We start from the raw sequence: 18,052 nt of genomic DNA, 5'->3' as shown, positions 1-18,052 counted from the left end.
TTCCGCCAAGAGCGACGCTTGGCACCGAGCACGGCCGAGGAAGGGGGGGGGGGGGGCTCGCAAGCGCTTGGGCTATCGCTGCTCCCGCCTCTGCACATGAGCCCTTATCAGCTGGGGGGGGGCAGGGGCTGCGGCAGGAACGGGAAGGGGCCATCTCTGCCGTCAGCGCCCCACGGCATCCTCAGCCGCTGCCAGGGAGCTGCCCGGCAGGAGCACAAGGACCAGGAGCAGAAGCCGGGGATGTCCTTTTCACCAGTGGCTTTGCTTTGTCCCCTGAGGGTCTTGGGGAATTTGTGACTCACTCTGGATTCCTGTCAGTCCAGTCATGGAGAAAGTACGTGCGGTTGGAGACAGTTGGACTCCGGGCCGGACCCAGTTCCTTCCTGAGGCGCTGAGCAGCCCTCCGGCTCGGCGCGCTCCGTCCAAGGCCGCACTTGCAGGAAAAGGCCCTTCCGAGAGCGCTGGCTGAGCGGCCGCGTGGGGGTCCCAGCGGATGGGGCTCTTGCAGGACCCTTGTTTGGGCACCCAGAGCATCCTGGGGTCTCGGGGGGGCCGGCAGCCCTTGCACCCGCTGGGTTGCAGTGCTCCCCGTGCATGGGCATCTGGGGTGTAAGCCCTGACTGGCCACAGCATCCTCCCTGCAGAGCCAGGAGCCCTCCACCCGTTAGCCTGGGCTCAGCCCCTGTCCCGGCTGCCACGGCCGCCCGCGGAACCCCGCTCCCCCCCCACCGCCGGTGGTGCCTCCCGTCCTGGCTGCCATGAGGCATCTTCGAGGAATCCTTTGGCAGCCGCCGGGAGATGCTCCTCGTGGGCCGGAGGCAGGCAGGAGCGCCGGGATGGGCATCCGAAGCCCCACAGCGAGTATGGGTGCTGCGGGGGGGGACCGGAGCCTGCGGGGCAGCCGAGACCCCCCCCTTCCCCGGGTCCCGAGCACCTGTTGGACACTGGCGCTGGCAGCGGGGACATGAGGCCGACTCCAAGTGACCGTGGCTCCGCTTCCTGGGCTGTGATGGGATGTCTCTGCCCCGCATCCAGCTCCCCACACTGCAGCTGGGGGGCTGGGAGGGGGGAGTCATGCAGCTCCCCCCCTCTTCCTCTCCTCCCTTCCCCACACCCTGCCGCGGGCAGCAGCGGGAACCCCCTGGATGGAGCGGGGGGTGCTGGCAGGGCTGCCGAGCCCCCCCAGTTTGCGCGGCCACAGGGTGGGGGGGGCTCGGGGAGCCGGAGGGATCCCCGGCCCCGGGGGGGAGGCGGTGCCGCCAGGGAGCCCGGGGACGGCGGGACCACGGGTCTCCCTCCCTCCCTCCCGCCCGCCCGCCCCGAGGGAGCCCCGGTGCCGACCCCCGCCCCGCTGGGCTCCGCTCCGCCCGGCCGGAGCGCGGCTGCCCCCGGCACCTCCCCGCGCCCCCCCGGCCGGGGCGCGGCTATAAGGAGCGGCGGGGGCGGAGGAGGCGCTCGGCGGCGGCGCGGAGCGGCGGGCGCGGCAGGTACGGGGCAGCGGGGACGGGAGGGGGTCGTGCCCCGGGGGTTCCCCGAACAGGCCCCCCCCCCCGCCCCACTCCCGGGGTCCCCAGCGTCCTCCCCGACCCCAGGGGCTGAGAACTGAGAGCTCATCGCACCGCCCGCGCCTCCGCGGCGGCGGGGAGCGGGGCTGGGACCGGCGCCGGGGCGGGGGCCCGGGCAGCCCCCCCGGGTGCCCTGGGGAGCCCCGTCCCGCTGGGGTTTTGCTTGTGGAGTGGGGGGGTTAAGGTGTGGGTGCCCGGGGAGTGGGCAGCCAGGGGGGAGCCGGTGCTTTGGGGCGTCGTGCTGCGGTTCCCCGCAGCTGGGGTCGGGGCAAGGGGAGTTAAGGAACCTGAAGACTTTGAGCGTCCCGGGGGAGGACAGGGAGGGGGCCAGGTGTCCCGGGAGGGGGCTCGGCGTGCTGGGGGCTGGCCGGGGTGGGATGGGGCTGGCGGAGGGTGAGGAGCTTGCCCTGGGACCCCCGGCTGCCCCCCGTCCGCTTACTGCCCTCCCTCCGCAGCGGCTGCAGGTCAGGGGAGATTGCCGGCAACATGCGCCTGCTGCGGGCCCTGCTCTGCCTCTGGCTGCTGGCCCAAGAGGCCCGGGCTTCTCGGGTACGCACCCGCCGGGAGCTGGCCCCCGGCTTGTACGAGCATGGGGTCTACGATGCCGGCGGGTCCTACTGCCAGCGAGGGGACGTCTGCTGCCACGGCCGCGACGACGGCTGCACCGTGCCCTACCACGACACCCTCTGCTACTGCGACCTCTTCTGCAACCGCACCGTCTCCGACTGCTGCCCCGACTTCTGGGAGTACTGCCTGGGCATCCCGGCCCCCTTCCCCAAAGCCCCAGGTGAGGCAGCCCCCCGCCCAGCCAGGCAGGGGTCCGGGGGTGCCCAATGTGCTGTGGGTGCCACTGGTGCCCCTCCGGATAATGGATGCAGCCGGACACGGCACCCGACAGCCCTGCCCTCGCTACAGAGCCGCTCTGGACCCCTCGGGGCTGTGGAAACTCGGGCAAAGGGTCTGGGTGGGGGCCAGGCTCCTTGAAACGGGGCTGGGAGCCGCCTGTGGCCCCGCAGCCCGTCCCCTGCGCCTCCCCACGGCAGAGGGGCAGCTCCAGCGGCGCGTACCTGTGGGGCAGAGCTGGGGTGGATGGTGCTCCATCCCGGCTTCTCCGGTCATGTCTGGGGCAGGCAGATGCTGGCCCTGAGTTAACCCCCCAGGCAGCTGGGGCGGATGGGGGCGAGCAGGGGGCACGGGCAGCCCCCACCACGCAGCACAAGGCTCTCTAAGAAGTCCCTGGAGAGCAGAGCCAGCTCCCGGGTACAACTGGCCCCTTTATCCCCGTCCCGCCAGGCCATGCGTGCGAGGCCCGCTCTGCTCGGCAGCCCCACGTTTAACCCTCCCGGCACTGAGCCACCCCGCGCCGTGGGGCACGAGCTGCTCCCCATCGCAGGGCTGGAGGTGCCGAGGTGCAGCTGGGCAACCGCCTGGCTTTAAGGATTTATTTATTTGCCCCTGGTATTCCCCTCTCTGGAGCCATGGGGGTGCGGGTGGGACCCCCAATGCACCCAGGCACTCACCAAGGCTCTCCCCTTTCCCATCCAGGCTGTGCCCGCGCCGGCCGCAACTTCCCCACCGGAGCCACGTACCGGGAGAACTGCAACCTGTGGTGAGTGCCTCCATGCTTTTGCTGCCATGCGGACACCGCCGGCTTGGCGCCGGCACGCGAGGGCGTTGGGAAGCCTGTGGGCACCGGGGGCTGCCCGGCAGCCAGAGCAGGGGGCCCGAGCTGGGTGGCGGGGGGAAGGGGGGGGGCGCTGCCAAATGCCTTTGCTCTGGCATATTCGGAGCCCGGGGCCTTGAGCCGCTCCCAAGTTTTGACGCATGCCTTTGTGGGAGCCGCTCGCTCCGCCGGGCTGGCTGCGGGCTGCCGGCGCGGGCCTGCTGCTGCCGGGGTTTTTTTGGCCACGCCAGTCCAAGCCCAGCTTGCCCGAGCCTGACGGGACGTGTCTGCCGCTGGCAGCCGCCGCGGCTCCGTGCCAGGCGGCCGGAGCCCGTCCGCGCAGACGGCTGGGGTGCGCGCAGCCCGTCTGCGGTGCGCGCCAGGAGCTTGCTGGGTGCGTTAGCGAGCAGCGCGGGGCTTATCTGCAAACGGCTGCAGTGGTATTAATGGCATCCTGGAGGTGGGGGGGACCGGGGAACCTGCGGGCACAGATCTGCCCGTAGACAAGGAATAAACACAGCAGGGCTGGCTGGCAGATAAGAGAAATCAAAGGCTCCGTCTGGGGCGTGTGCGAGGGCATGAGCACGTGTGTGTGCATGTGTGTGCAGGCGTGTGCGCTGGAGCTGGAGGTGAAAAGCCAGCCCGACCCCCCCACCCCCAAAGCCTCGATGGTGCCTGGCATTTCTCTAGGACTGCAGCGCGGAGCCATGTGGCTGTCCCCAAGCCCCGGGGGGACATTGATGTCCCCCAGCCGTGCACTCAGATGACTGGTCCCTGTTACTGGGAAAGCATCCCTTCCCAACAGTGCTGGCCCTCGGGGGCCAAGGCTCTTCTGCCAAAACCCTCCTCCCCCGCACTTGGCGCCCGGAGACCCGTGATTCCGGCAGCCCTTCACCCCGAACCTCATCCCTGCCCGGCTCCCACGGAGTCTGGGGGGCAAATGGGTGCAGCAGCGGGAGCTGCTGTGGGCACCCAGCTGGCTGCACCCGCGGGACCCCCCGAGCAGTTAACAGCCAGATGCGGGGTTGGCAGCACGCGGGGATGGGGACGGGGCGAGTGCCGGGGGTGCAGGTGCCATGGGCGGGATGGGGGCCGCGCTGGCGGGACACGGCTCTGGCCTCGCAGGGTTCCTTAAAAGGGAAGAGCGTGGCGGGAGCTGGGCGGGCGGCGGGAGGGAACATGCCAAGCATTGCTCGCCGTGCGGGGGGAGCACAGCCCAGGGCTCCCCAGGGAGACCCGGACCCGGCACATCCCCCCCAGCCACCCCCTGCTCCGGGTCTCCCATGGGTGCCACAGGGCTCCTGGCTAACGTGGCCGGAGCGGCTCACCCCGAGGAGGGGGACAGCCAGCCCCGAATCCCCTCCCCGGGCTGGCGTCCAAGTCCTGCTCTGATGTCTGCAGGCCTGGCTGCTTTTCAGCTGATTTTCTGTCCCATGCTCTGTCTGCCCTCCGGGCTCCTGCAGGGACCGGGGCAGGGGGGGGACAGCCCCCAGGGCCACGCAGAGGGCTGCCCGCCGGCTCCTGGCCTGGCTTCACCCCGTCCCGAGGAGCTGAGCCGCAGCCTGTCCCCCAGACCACGGCGCAGAAGCAGCCCCGGCCCCTCGCTGGCTGCCCACAAGGGCAGCGGGTCCCTGGCTGTGGGGGGACAGGGGACACTGTCCCTCCCTGGCTGACTGTCCCCTCTGGTGCCGTCCCCCCCCCCGCAGCACCTGCGGCCCCGGCGGGCAGTGGCAGTGCGAGGACCATGCCTGCCTGATGGACGGGGAGCTGATCGACGCTGTCAACAGGGGCAATTACGGGTAAGGAGCGGGCACCAGGAGGATGGGGGAGGGATACTTCACCCCTCGGTGCTTTTCGGGGCACCCCTGACCCGTGCCCCCTCCTCCCGTGCAGCTGGAGAGCCGCCAACTACAGCCAGTTTTGGGGCATGACGCTGGAGGACGGGATCCGGCACCGCCTGGGCACCTTCCGACCCTCTCCCACCGTCATGAACATGAACGAGATGCACGTGAGTCACCGCGGATGCAAGGGGGAAACTGAGGCACGCCAAGGGTTGAGCCTCCCCGTCCCATGGCTTGACCCAATGATTCGCCATCCCCTTTGGCTAGTGATGGCCCCGCAGTGTCCCCGTCCCTGGGAAGGGGCTCTGCACCCCCGGGGAGGCAGGGAAGGGTGGGTGCTGCGGGCAGCCCTTGTGTTTGGAGACAGCGGCTCAGCAAATTCCCCCTGACAATCCCCGGGCTTCCAGTGTTGTTTTAGACCCCGCTCCTCCGTGGCGGTTTCCCATCGGAAAGCCGGCCCCGCAGCTGCTGAGTCGGCAGAGCCGCCAGCGCGTTGCCAGCGGGGTGCCTGCACCCTAACCCCTCCTCCCCATTCGGGGTGGGGGTGGCGGCCGGGGGATCCCATGGGTGCTGGCGGGCAGCGAGCGTCGCGTGCGGTGCACGCCCAGCGCCGTGGCCTTGACTCCTGGCGAGGTTTAATTTTAGTGGCGCTTCCTGCGCTGGGATAAGGCGGGTGCCGCAGCCGCGTCCTCCCCAGGAAGGCTGAGCTGTGCGCGGCCGGGGCACCGTGTCCCCCCCGGAGCGGAAAGGCTGGGCGTGAGTCAGTGGCTGGGCGAGAGCTGGCCAGAGGCCACAATGAGGGACGCAAGGCACCCAGCAGTGCCCTGGGGTCCGAGACCCCGCACTTGGTGCCGTCTGTGCAGGAATGCCAGAGCTGAGGATCCCAAATTTCGGGAGTGTTGAGGGATCTCACTCCTCTGTGACAAGGGGACGCCCAAATCCTGGTCACGCGCAGCCAGGGCTACGGGCGTCCCCATCCTGGGGGTCCTGCACTGGGGCTGGGGGATGCTAACGCTGCCTGGGGACCGAGGATGCCCCGGGAGCTGCTGGGGATGGGCTGCTGCGGGCGGGGGGAAGGAGCCCGGGGGGATCCCCGTGTGCTGAGCACCCCTCATGCCTCGGCTCTGCCGCCGCAGATGAACATGGACTCCAACGAGGTCCTGCCCCGCCACTTTGACGCAGCCGCCAAGTGGCCCGGGATGATCCACGAGCCCCTGGACCAGGGCAACTGCGCCGGTTCCTGGGCCTTCTCCACGGCGGGTGAGACGGGACGGGACGGGGTGGCCGGTGGGGACAGGGACTAAACCTGCCGCCATGGGGCTGGGGAAGGGGGCAGGACCCGGGGGAGCAGCCCCCGCTCCCTGACCCCCTGCTCGCTCCCAGCTGTCGCCTCGGACCGCATCTCCATCCACTCCATGGGACACATGACACCTGCCCTGTCACCCCAAAACCTCCTCTCCTGCGACACCCGCAACCAGCGGGGCTGCAGCGGGGGCCGGCTGGACGGTGCCTGGTGGTACCTCCGCAGGCGAGGGTGAGTGGGGACGAGATGGCGGGGGGCAAAGGCTGGGGTGGGGTAAGGGCTCTGGTTACCTGGGGACAGCCCGGGATCGTCACCTCGGTGCCCTGTGTGCATCCCGTCCCCAGGGATGTGGGGACCAAGTGGGGCTGGAGAGCGGGGTTTGGGGATGGGGATGGGAGCGGGGCTGGCGCCAGGTGGTCCTTCCCCTCCTCATGTCCTTGTCCCTCTGCCCAGGGTGGTGACGGATGAGTGCTACCCCTTCACCAGCCAGGAGAGCCAGCCGGCAGCACAGCCCTGCATGATGCACAGCCGCTCCGCGGGCAGGGGCAAGCGGCAAGCCACGGCGCGTTGCCCCAACCCCCAGACCCACGCCAACGAGATCTACCAGTCCACCCCCGCCTACCGCCTCTCCTCCAGCGTGAGTGCCCGTGGGACGGGGCCGGGCTGGGCAGAGCCGCCGGCGTGGGCGACGCAGGAGCCGTTTGGTGTGGGGAGCGGGAAGGGGCTCGGCTCGGGGTGGTTTTGCCTGGGAAAGCCAAGTTTGGAAATGAAGCTGGGGGGGAAAAAAAACCAAAACCACAACCTGCCGCCGAACCCCCAGGGGAGCTGCTCCTCCACCTGGCATCTCCACAGCACCCACCCCTGGGTGCCGAAACCCCTTCGTCCTGGGGGGGTGGGGAGGGCGGTGCCGGGGGTCCCGGCCCCGGTCCCAGCCGGCTCTGTGCTTGCAGGAGAAGGAGATCATGAAGGAGCTGCTGGAGAACGGCCCCGTGCAAGGTAGGGAGCGGCCTGGGCACCCCCGAAGCCGGCTGCTGCAACGGCTGGGGGGGACGGGGTGGGAGCAGGACCCCCCCCTCGGCTGCTCTCCCCGATTAATGTTTATCCGCTGCCCGGGCAGCGTCGTGCTCCCCCGGGCCCCAGGGTGCCCGTCACGCTGCCCACCCTCCCCGGGCACTTGTTGCTCATTAACTCCGGAGATTTAATCCCCGTCTCGGCAGTTGGTTTTGGTTTACTTCAATTTTTTTTAATCCTCCTCCGAGTTCTTGTCACATCGCCTGGGGGAGGATCCGGCTGCCGCCTTCCCTCCGCCCGGGCGATGCCCTGTGTCCCCGGTGCCCGTATCCTCCACCCTGGGGGGACCCGTGAGCTCGGTCCCCCGCAGCGTCCCCAGACCCTCTCCCCCTGCCTGCAGCCATCCTGGAGGTGCACGAGGATTTCTTCATGTACAAGAGCGGGATCTATCGGCACACGCCCGTGGCCGAAGGGAAGGGGCCGAAGCACCGGAGACACGGGACCCACTCGGTCAAAATCACCGGGTAGGTGGGGGGTGGCGCTGGGGGCGTGGGGGTACGGAGAGCCCCGCTCTGGGCAGGAGAAATGTTTTATTCGAGGGAGGAAAGGCGTCCCCTTCCTCCGGGCAGGGAGAGGAAGCCGGGGAGGGGGGAGACAACAGAGGGTGCAGGACGCCAAGCGGGGGAGCCCTGCCGGGGCAGAAAATGTTTGCGTGGGGGCTGTGGCCACAAGTGACACGAGCGTGCAGTGCTCAGCCCCCCCCCCCCCGGCGAGGGGCAGGTTGGAGGTGCAGAGCCCGAGGAGGGGAGCGGGGCCGGCTGCGCTGTGCCGGTGGCTTCCTTCCTCCTCCCCGTGGCTAAATATACCTGCCTGTATTTCGGGAGCGGACGTAAATTCCTCGGCCTGGCCAGGAAACGCGCGGGGGTCAACGCAGCACCCCCCTACCGCCATGCACGCTGGGGTGATGCCCGCAGAACGGGGTGCAGCCCGAGGGGGTGCCCCGGGACCCCCCCGCTCACTGCCCTGCCCTTCCACCGCAGGTGGGGAGAAGAGCAGCTGCCTGACGGCCAGACCCAAAAGTATTGGGTGAGTGTCGGCGGGTGTCACGAGTTTGTTGGGGCTCAAGTCATTGAGGGGGGGGGTGGGGGGGTGGAAGCGCTGCTTTCCTGTGCCCAGGGTGGGATCCAGCTCAGGGATGGGGTGGTGGTGGGGGGCGGTTTTCAGCTGGGTCACCCGGTGCTGAGCCGTGTCCCCTGTCCCCTCCGCAGACCGCGGCCAACTCCTGGGGCACGGCGTGGGGCGAGGGCGGCCATTTCCGCATCGCCCGCGGCGTCAACGAGTGCGAGGTGGAGACCTTCGTGGTGGGCGTCTGGGGCCGCGTCAGCATGGAGGACATGCCCCACAAGTGAGCGCCTCGCTGCCACAGCCCCCCCCCCCGCCACGCCGGGGCTCCCCAGCCCCGCAGATGTCCTTGTCCCCCACCATGGCCCTGCCCAGCACCGCAGCCCCTCCGTCCCCTCCTGGGGGCACCCGGGCAGGGGGATGGGACTGTCGCCTGGGTCCCCCTCCCCGGGGGCCGTGTGTCCCCGCTGTGCTGACGCGGCGGCTGGGTGCAGTGGCGCGTGTGGACGGGGGTGCCCCGGGGGGGCCCGTCCCTCATCCCGTGGGATTTACCCACTAATCCCCCCGCCCCAGGCTCGGCGGGGCTGCGGTGGCAGCCAGGGGCTCTTTAAAGGCAGCTGCCCCCCGCCATGGCAGCTTCACCCCCCCTCCTCCCAGCGCCGGCGGCCATGGGGCTGGGGGAGCAGCCCAGCGGGACCCTCGTGGCTCCTGCACCCCATATCTGCTCCCCTCACCCCGCGCAGCCCCCCAGCCCTGGGGGGGTGAAACAAGCCAGCAGTGCCCGGGGGGGGAGGTTCGTCTGTTGCCCCGAGGCTGGGTGTTGCCAACTGGGGATGGGGTCCCTACCGTCCCCCCTTTCCTGTCCCTATGGTGCTACGGCCCCTGCCACCCCCCCCCGTGGGGACGGTGGGGACGGGGAGGGCTCAGCCCCACGTTGTCCCTGTCCCCGTGGGGCCACAATTGGGGACCACACAGCAGCACAGCCCGGCTCCCCCTGCCCCTTTTCCCCGCCAGGGCTGTATTTTTAAGACTTTTTGTATTTATTTTGCTTTTTATTATTTGTAAATAAACTGACTGAAGTTTATTGAAGGGTCTCTTGCTTCACCAGCTCTGCGTGGCCTTGGGGGGGGGTGACACGTGTGGCCCTGCTGGCCCCCCTCCTGCCCCGTCCTGAGCGGGGGGGACACGCAGCCGTGGCCGCGGGAAGGGCTGTGGGGCGAGATAAGGCCCCGCTCATTGTGCGCCTTCCGGCCCCGCTGGCCCGCGGCCAGCTCCGGCGGCCAGCGCGGGACCCGCCACGGGCACGCGCAGCCACATCGGCCACGCCGGCCACGAGTGTCACCAAAGCCAGGAGTGCCACTGCAGCCACCCACAGCCTGGAGTGCTGCCACAGCCAGGCATGCCACGACAGCCACCCACAGCCCATAGTGCCACCACAGCCACCCCACAGCCCCGAGTGCCACCCCACAGCCAGGAGTGCCACCACAGCCACCCCACAGCCCCTAGTGCCACCCTCCAGCCCCTAGTGCCACTGCATCCCAGGTGTGCCACCGCAGCCACCCACCAGCCAGATGTGCCGCTGCATCCCAGGTGTGTCACCACGGCCCCCCCACACCCAGGAGTGCCACCCCACAGCCCCCAGTGCCACCCCACAGCCCGTAGTGCCACGGCAGCCAGCCGTGCCAGCGCAGCGGGGTCGCGGGAGGGGCGGCAGAGCTGAGCGGGCCCGTTGGGGGGAGATTATTGCTTTTTAAAGTTTTATTTATTTATTGCCTCGCCTCTCCTTTTTCCGCCCCCCCCCCCCGCCACGCCGGGTCGGGGCGCCCCCCCGGGGTCCCGTCCCCCCCATCCCGGGCGGGGGCACGCGCGGTGTGGAGTGGGGCGCCACCTGGTGGTGACAGTCCGCACCTGCACACACAAATATACACGTACTGCTGGTTACTCGCACACACACACATATATACACACACACATACACTGCTGGTTACTCACACACACACATATATACACACACACACACACATACACTGCTGGTCACACACACATATATGTACACACATACACACACACATACACTGCTGGTCACTCACACACACACACACATATATATACACACACATACACTGCTGGTTACTCACACACACATATATGTACACACACACACATACACTGCTGGTCACTCACACACATATATACACATACACTGCTGGTTACTCACAAACACATATATACATACACTGCTGGTTATTCACACACACGCATATATACACATACACTGCTGATTACTCACAAACACATATATATATATACACACATACACACATATACACATACACTGCTGGTTACTCACACACACATATACACACACATACACACATATATACATACACTGCTGGTTACACACACATATATGTACACACATACACATATATACACATACACTGCTGATTACTCTCACACACATATATATACACACACATATATATACACATACACTGCTGGTTACTCTCACACACACATATATATACACACATATACACTGCTGGTTACTCCATCACACACTCACACACACACACACACATATATATATATATACACACACACACATACACTGCTGTTTACTCTGTCACACACAGACATATATACATACACTGCTGGTTACTCTCTCACACATACACCCCCCCGCCACTGTTTACTCTGTCACCCCCCCCCCCCACTGTGGTTTCATACACACATTCACCGACAGAGGCTGTTCACACACACACACACACACACACACACACACACACACACACCCAACAGACACAGTGGGGGGGGTGGTGTGTGGTGTGTGAGAGTAAACAGCAGTGTATGTATGTTAGAGAGTGTGTGTACATACGTACCTACACAGGCGTAGAGACAGCCGTGTCTGTTGGGGGATGTGTGTGTGTGTGTGTGTGTGTATATATATATATATTATATATATATATATTATATATATATACACACACACACACTATTTGATTTTTTTATATATGTGTATATATATATATAAAATATATATATGTATGTACACGCACACAGAGACCACTGTGTGTGCGTATATACATACACATATATACAGCCATGTCTGTTGGGGGTGTTTTTATTTTTTATATTTTTTATATACACACAGAGAGAGAATAGTGCCCTTTAGTGTGTATATATTATAAAAAAATATACTATTTTTTATATACACACAGAGAGAGAATAGTACCCTTTAGTGTGTATATATTATAAACAGCAGTGTCTGTTGGGGGGGGGGGCATATATATACACACTGTTTTTCTGTACACACGTGCTCTCACTGTGAGTAGTGCCCTTTGCTCTGGATCTGTGCTGACCAGCACGCGCTCACACACGCGCTCTCGCTCTGCTAGTGCCCTTTAGAGTGAGAGGGTGTGTTATGAACAGCAGTGTCTGCTGGGGGGGGGGGGGCGCGCTCTCTCTCTATATATATACACACACACACACACACACACACACACACACACACACACACACACTAGTTTATATATGTATATACATACTCTCTCTGAGTAGTGTCCTTTAGACTATGCGTGTGTGTGTGTGTGTGTGTGTAGATAAACAGCAATACACACACCCTGCAGCATCTGGGGGGGGGAATCTATAGATACTATTTTTATATATATATACACACACTAGATTTTTTTATTTTTTTATATATATATGTATACTTTAATATATATATATACACAAACACTCTCTGAGTAGTGCCCTTTTGTGTATGTGTGTATATATAAAAATATATATAAATGTGTATATATATAAAAATATATATAAAAATAACAGCGGGGGGAGTATGGCTACTTTAATACACGCACACACAGAGTAGTGTCCTTTAGAGCGAATATATTCTAACCAGCAGTGTCTGTTTGTGTCTGTGGCTATAAATGAGCAGCAGCCCCCGTGTGCGCGCGCGCGTGTGTGTGTGTGTGTGTGCACAAGCAGCGGGGGTGTGACAATGCCTGTGTGTACAAGCAGCAGTGGCACTCTGTTGCCGTGTATATTAAAAAAAAAAAGCAACCAAGAGCAGCAACTGTGAGAGTGTGTATGTGTGGGAGCACACACACACACACACACACACACACACACAGCGAGCGTGTGTGTGCACAGCAGGGTGTGTGCCTGCAGAGCAGTGTCTGTGGGTACACACGGAGCAGGGTGTCTGTATGTAGCTACAGGCACAACCGGGGGGTGTCTGGGTGCGCACACAGGGGGTGTGCGGCTGTACGTACACGGGGGGGTGTTGGTGCCCGTCTGTGAACGCACCTGTATACGCAATGCTGGCTGTTGGGGGGGGTATGTGTACATAAACTCTGTGTGTGTGTGTACACACAAGGGTGTGTATCAGCGTGTGTGCACAGACACACACACAAAACTATCTTTTAGTGTGTGTGTGTCTGTCGCTACACGGGGTGTCTGTTGGTGTGTGTCCGTGTGCATGTACACGGGGGGTGTCTGTTACGCTGTGTGTAACGGGGTGTGTGTCGGGGGGCGTGTGTTTACAGAAGCATCAGTGTCTGTAAGAGAGAGTGTGTGTGTGTGTATATATACACACCTGGTAGTGTGTCTGTGCTATGGGTATATACACACTGTGTCTGGCATATACACACACATATATACACCTATATATACACACACACATATATATACATGTATGTGTATATACACACACACCTACGCACACATATACATATATACACACATATATATGTAAATATATATTCGTATATACACACATACACATGTATATATACCCCTGTGTGTTTATACATATATGTACATATGTGTGTATATATATACATGTATGTATGTGTGTGTATATATACATACATACACACACATCTACACCCCCCCGTGTGTCAGTGCGTGTACCTGCATGTGTGTACACACACACACACACACACACACACAGAAGGGTGTCAGTGCGTGTACCTGCAGCATGGGGGGTGTGTACACAGGGTTGTGTGTCTTACTGTGTGTCTGTGTGTACACACACACACACGGGTGTCTACATACACACACACACACTCGACATTTTACGTATTTTTTTTGTGTATTTTTATACATATATATATATATATACTGACAGCCCGTGGGGGGGTGACAGCCCGCCGGGGGGGACCTCCACCGCCTCTGCTTCAAAGCCCTGCGAGCGGCCGGGCAGCTCTGACCCCGCGGAGGACGGGGAGACGAGGAGAAGCGTTGCTGGAACGACTGGGGCTGCTCCAGAACAAAAAGTCCTGCCTTTGGCTGAGGAAAACACCGACATCTGGTTATTGCTCCTAAAAGCACCAGATAAGCCACTCCGGCTTTTAACTATTTTCTTTCATGAAAATTCCTTCAAATATACAGTAGCAACACGTCTCAAAAAGCATCTCCCAGATTTCTCATCAAGGCAAACTGAAGGACAATCACCAGGAGATGGTTTTAGAACGAGAGGAAAGAAAACCTTTGTGTTGGTCAAATCTTTACATTCCTGCTTGTACCCCGCTAGGAGACCCCAGCACCTTATTTTCTGTCTGTTGACACAAAATGCGTAAGACCCAGCTCGGGGAAGGTGTTCGGAGCCCTGGGAGCAGTGCCCAGAGCAGGGGTACAGGCAGAGGAGGTGTCCCCTCCCCGCACCCGGAGCTGCTGCTGGCCCCGCGGGGGTGACATGGGGCAGGGCAGTGTCCCTGTGAGCCACTCCGCAAACACAAACCACCCAGCCACCAGTGCACAGCGCCTTTTATTCAAAAGCTGTAAAAATAAGCTCTAAACCGTTTCCGAGTTTGGCTGGGGCAGAGAGAGATGGCTTCAAAACAGACATTGGCAACACCAGAGGCCGATGATCCAGCAACGCGGCTCGTTCCAGCAGCCCGGAGAGAAACGGGCTCGGTCCCCCAGGAAAGCCGGAGCCCTTCCAGCCCAGCCGAGGGGCTGGATGCGCTCCCGGCGAGGGAGGGCTGTCTGGGAGACAAGGAAGGACGAGCTCTGCTATCACTGCGGCTTTTCAAATGAAGGCTCAGCTCTTGGTCACCGGAGAGTCCCCAAAAGCGTGCCGGGACAGGGGTGTTCCACTGCAGACATCCCGCCGAGCAGAGGGACGGCGCAGGTGGGGTTTGAGTATGATTTTGCGTGTGGCAAGGGAAGATCTAGGCGCTCCCTGGGAGGCATGGCACAGGCTCGCTACTGGTTTGGCTGTCCCACCCCATGGCACGGCCCCAGAGCCGGGCTCCAGTTTGGCGTGGAGGCACCCACTGCCATCGAGCGGGGACATGGAACTGGAACTGGGAGGGCCCCAGCGGGAGTCAGGGCTCCTCGGGCAGAGCAGGCTGGAAAGCCGGCTCGGGGAGAACAACTCACTCTTCAGGAGGCTCGGCCACATCCCCACGTGGGGCCGGGCCGGCTGCCGCTCCCCAGGAGCCCCGCAGAGCTCCCGGCCGGCTCGCAGCCCTCGGCCCAGGGTGTCACATCATGCGAGTCACGACCATCGTGAGGAAGTCCTCATAGCTCAGCCGCACGTTGCCCACCAGCCCCGTGTCCTTCTCGCGGAAGGCGTCGGTGGTGCTCTGGAGCTGCATGCAGATCTGAATGAAGCGGTCGAGCTGGATGCTGGGGTTGGAGGATCGCTGGGCGTAGCGGGCCAGCAGCAGCTGGCTAAACTGGGGGCTCAGGTTATAGCCCATCTGGGAGAAAGCTGGGAGCAAGAAACACTCAGATTAAACCCTCCCAACGGGAAGGAGAACGACTGTGCCCTCCCTCCCGCGCTCTGGCACACCCCCCATCTCCCACCACTTCCGACGCGGGTGTGTGCGGGCAGGGCTTTCCAGAGGGAGGAACCAAACCAAGGCACGAATTCCAGACATTTTTCCTCTCCATCAGACACACACGCCCAAGAGTTCCTCCCAGAAAACAGGCTTTAGCCACATGCCATTTGGGGAGGGGGAATTTTGGGTTTCCTTAAGGAAGGAAGCTCATGCCACAGCCCTGCTGCGGCTCCTCGTCTCCTGCCCCATGAGAAGGATCAGCGTCAGCTCTGCCACGGCCGGTTTAGCCAGCCCAGCGTGCCCCAGCTGCGTGGGAGACACCCAGCCCTGCTGCAGGGATGACGCCAGGAGGAGTCGCTGGGCTGGAAACAAACACCTAGCAGAGCCAGACAGTGCTTCCCGGAGAGCTCGGTATGGGCCAGGTTTGTGTCTCTGCCCCTTGCTCACCTTGCTGGAGCTCATTGAAGCTGATGGAGCCCGATTGGTCCCTGTCGTACTGCTGGAAGAGATTCTTCCACTGCTGGATGAAGCGCATCAAGGCCGAGAAGCCGTACACATCTATACGTCCCGACCTGGTCTTATCGAACATGTCTGGGGAGGAAACAATTAAAAAGCAGGAGCAGGGCAGTGAGGAGCGGAGCAAGGACATGCTGCAGAAACTCCCAGAGAGCTCATGACCTGCGCCATGGCTCCCCGGCACCCGGCTCCAGACCTGAAAGCCCTCCCTCACCAGGACTATGATCAACTGGGACCACTGAATCCTTAAAAGCCTCACAGAAAACGGCACCAAAACCTGATACCGGGGCAAGAGGGGGAACAGGGTGACTCTGGCTCGCTACTGGAGCTCTCCCTCCCTTTGCTCCCCAGCCCTCTGGGAGCAGGGACTTGCTCAGCCTCACGTAGAGCTGGGTTTCCTCTCCCAAACAGCACTTTGCGCCCCTGACTCATGTACTCCACCAAAAGGGTGCTTGGAGCTGCTCAGTTTGCCCTGCTCTCACTCCAGAGAGCCCTTAGCGGCCAGCTGCTCAGGTAAGGGAGCTCAGGTAAGAAGGGAACGCAGGCTGGGCTGGGCTTCACCCCAGCAGAGGCTCAGATCAAAGAGATCAGAATAAAAAACAGGGGGAGGGCAGGGGGAAGGCAGGGGGAGCCCAGACTCACTTATCATCAGCAGACAGGTCTCATCGTTGAACGTCGACCAGTTGGAGTTGACCAGCGCCTGCTTCAGCTCCTTCACGGAGATGTACCCGCTGCGATCCGCATCGACCGACTGGAACCAGGAGAAGGCCTCAGGGTCCACGCCCGGGGGGGCATTACCTGCGTGGGGAGAGGCCATCAGCGGCTCTCACCTTCCCTCAGAGGGGCTGCTGGCTGGGCCGTCCCCGGGGATGGCGCACGGAGACACAGCCAACACCCAGGCGCTGGTCGGCACTTCTGCTCTAAGCAGCTTTCCACAGCCACGGGATCCTGGGAAAACAGGTTAGCGAGGGCCAGGGCTTGGCACGTCCCACCTGGTGTCAGAGAAGGGAAAGTAAATCAGAGCCTGGGCGTAACTCGGGACGGGAGAGCAACCCACGGGGCTGCCGCCCCATAAACCGGGCAGCGCCGGGAGACAGACACGCAGCTGTGCAGGTTTATTGCTGGTGCTTAGGGCTGCGGCCTCTTCAGCACTGTGCTGCTGCTCCTCCTCCTCCTCCTCCGCCGGATTTTAAAAAAATAAACTGGGACTTTGCGATTTCCTTTATACAGCGAATTCAGCCAAGCTGGGCGAGGAGCCCCGAGCCGACCCCTCCCGGCACAGAGCAAGGCCGGGACCGGGCTGGGGAACAACCCCCCCCGCCGCGGGTGGGACCCCCCGGCCCCACTCACCTCCGGGAGCCGCCCCTCCGTAGGGCCCGGGCTGCGGCCCGCCGTAAGGGCCAGGCTGGCCGTAAGGGCCAGGCTGGCCGTAGGGTCCTCCGGGCGCGGCGCCGCCTCCGTAGGGAGCCCCGGGCGGGGGCTGTCCGTAGGGAGCCCCGGGGTAGGGCCCTGCCGGGGGCGCGCCGGGGGCCTGTCCTGCACCGGGGAAGCCCTGGGGAAGGGGCAGAACCCGGTGTGAGACCGGCGCCGGGCACCGCGCTCCCCCTCGTCCTTCGCCCCGGCCCCCACTCCGCGCCCCCCGGCCCGCCCCGGCCCGGCCCCGGCCCCGGCCCCGGCCCCACCTGCCCCGGGTACGCCGCCATGACACCGCTACCGCCCCCCAGCCCCGGGCCCCCTCACGCCCGCGATGACGTCATATGAGGCGCGCGCGCCCATTGGCTGCTGCGGCGCGGTCGCGCGAAAGCTCCGCCTTCCTCCCGGTCAGCTGAGCGGAAGCGGGGCGGTGACGCGGGGAAGGGCGCGCCCGGAGGGGCCTTAAGGCGTCAACGACACCCGAGCGAGTGGGGCCCACCGAGAGCTGGTCCGGGGTCAGCGCAGGAGGGGAGGTGGCGTCCCCCAACACCAGGGCTGGATCCCCCGGGAGCAGGACCGGGATCTCCCAGGAATCTGGTCCGGGATCCCCCCAGAGGCGGGGCCATGATCAGCCCAGGAGCGGGGCCGGGAGCTGGGCTAGGATTCCCCAAGATCAGAGCTGGGATCTCCCCAGGAGCGGGCCTGGGATCCTCTCGACCCAGGGCAGGGATCCCCCAGAATCAGGGCTGGGATCTCCCCAGGAACTGGCCTGGAAACCCCCCAGAGGCAGGGCTGGGATACCCACAGATCATGTCTGGGATCAG

General features: G+C 63.3%; 2 protein-coding genes across 3 annotated transcripts; one reads left to right on the top strand and one right to left on the bottom strand.

The window, feature by feature from the left end:
• Positions 1 to 1,423: 1,423 nt before the first annotated feature.
• Positions 1,424 to 9,589, top strand: TINAGL1 (tubulointerstitial nephritis antigen like 1). The gene is made up of 12 exons (XM_063355963.1): positions 1,424 to 1,487; positions 2,021 to 2,352; positions 3,111 to 3,174; positions 4,935 to 5,027; positions 5,122 to 5,236; positions 6,206 to 6,329; positions 6,453 to 6,603; positions 6,826 to 7,009; positions 7,323 to 7,368; positions 7,784 to 7,907; positions 8,424 to 8,469; positions 8,652 to 9,589. The coding sequence occupies exons 2-12, from the start codon at positions 2,052 to 2,054 to the stop codon at positions 8,790 to 8,792; spliced, it is 1,389 nt and encodes a 462-aa protein (XP_063212033.1). The 5' UTR covers positions 1,424 to 1,487; positions 2,021 to 2,051; the 3' UTR covers positions 8,793 to 9,589.
• Positions 9,590 to 14,262: 4,673 nt separating this feature from the next.
• On the bottom strand, positions 14,263 to 17,635 carry PEF1 (penta-EF-hand domain containing 1). Of its 2 annotated transcripts, XM_063355976.1 has the most exons (5): positions 17,498 to 17,635; positions 17,166 to 17,367; positions 16,458 to 16,613; positions 15,747 to 15,890; positions 14,263 to 15,229 (listed from the first exon to the last, which is right to left on the bottom strand). In XM_063355976.1, exons 1-5 carry the CDS (start codon positions 17,516 to 17,518, stop codon positions 15,000 to 15,002), a joined length of 753 nt encoding a protein of 250 aa, XP_063212046.1. In that variant the 5' UTR covers positions 17,519 to 17,635; the 3' UTR covers positions 14,263 to 14,999. The 2 variants fall into 2 exon arrangements, with proteins under 2 accessions (XP_063212046.1, XP_063212047.1); XM_063355977.1 differs by lacking the exon at positions 17,498 to 17,635 and having other exon boundaries at positions 16,458 to 16,807; positions 17,166 to 17,298.
• Between the last annotated feature and the right edge of the window lie 417 nt (positions 17,636 to 18,052).

Source organism: Chroicocephalus ridibundus, chromosome 19 (assembly GCF_963924245.1).
Source record: "Chroicocephalus ridibundus chromosome 19, bChrRid1.1, whole genome shotgun sequence".
Taxonomy (NCBI): domain Eukaryota; kingdom Metazoa; phylum Chordata; class Aves; order Charadriiformes; family Laridae; genus Chroicocephalus; species Chroicocephalus ridibundus.
This window is presented reverse-complemented; position numbering and strand designations above follow the sequence as displayed.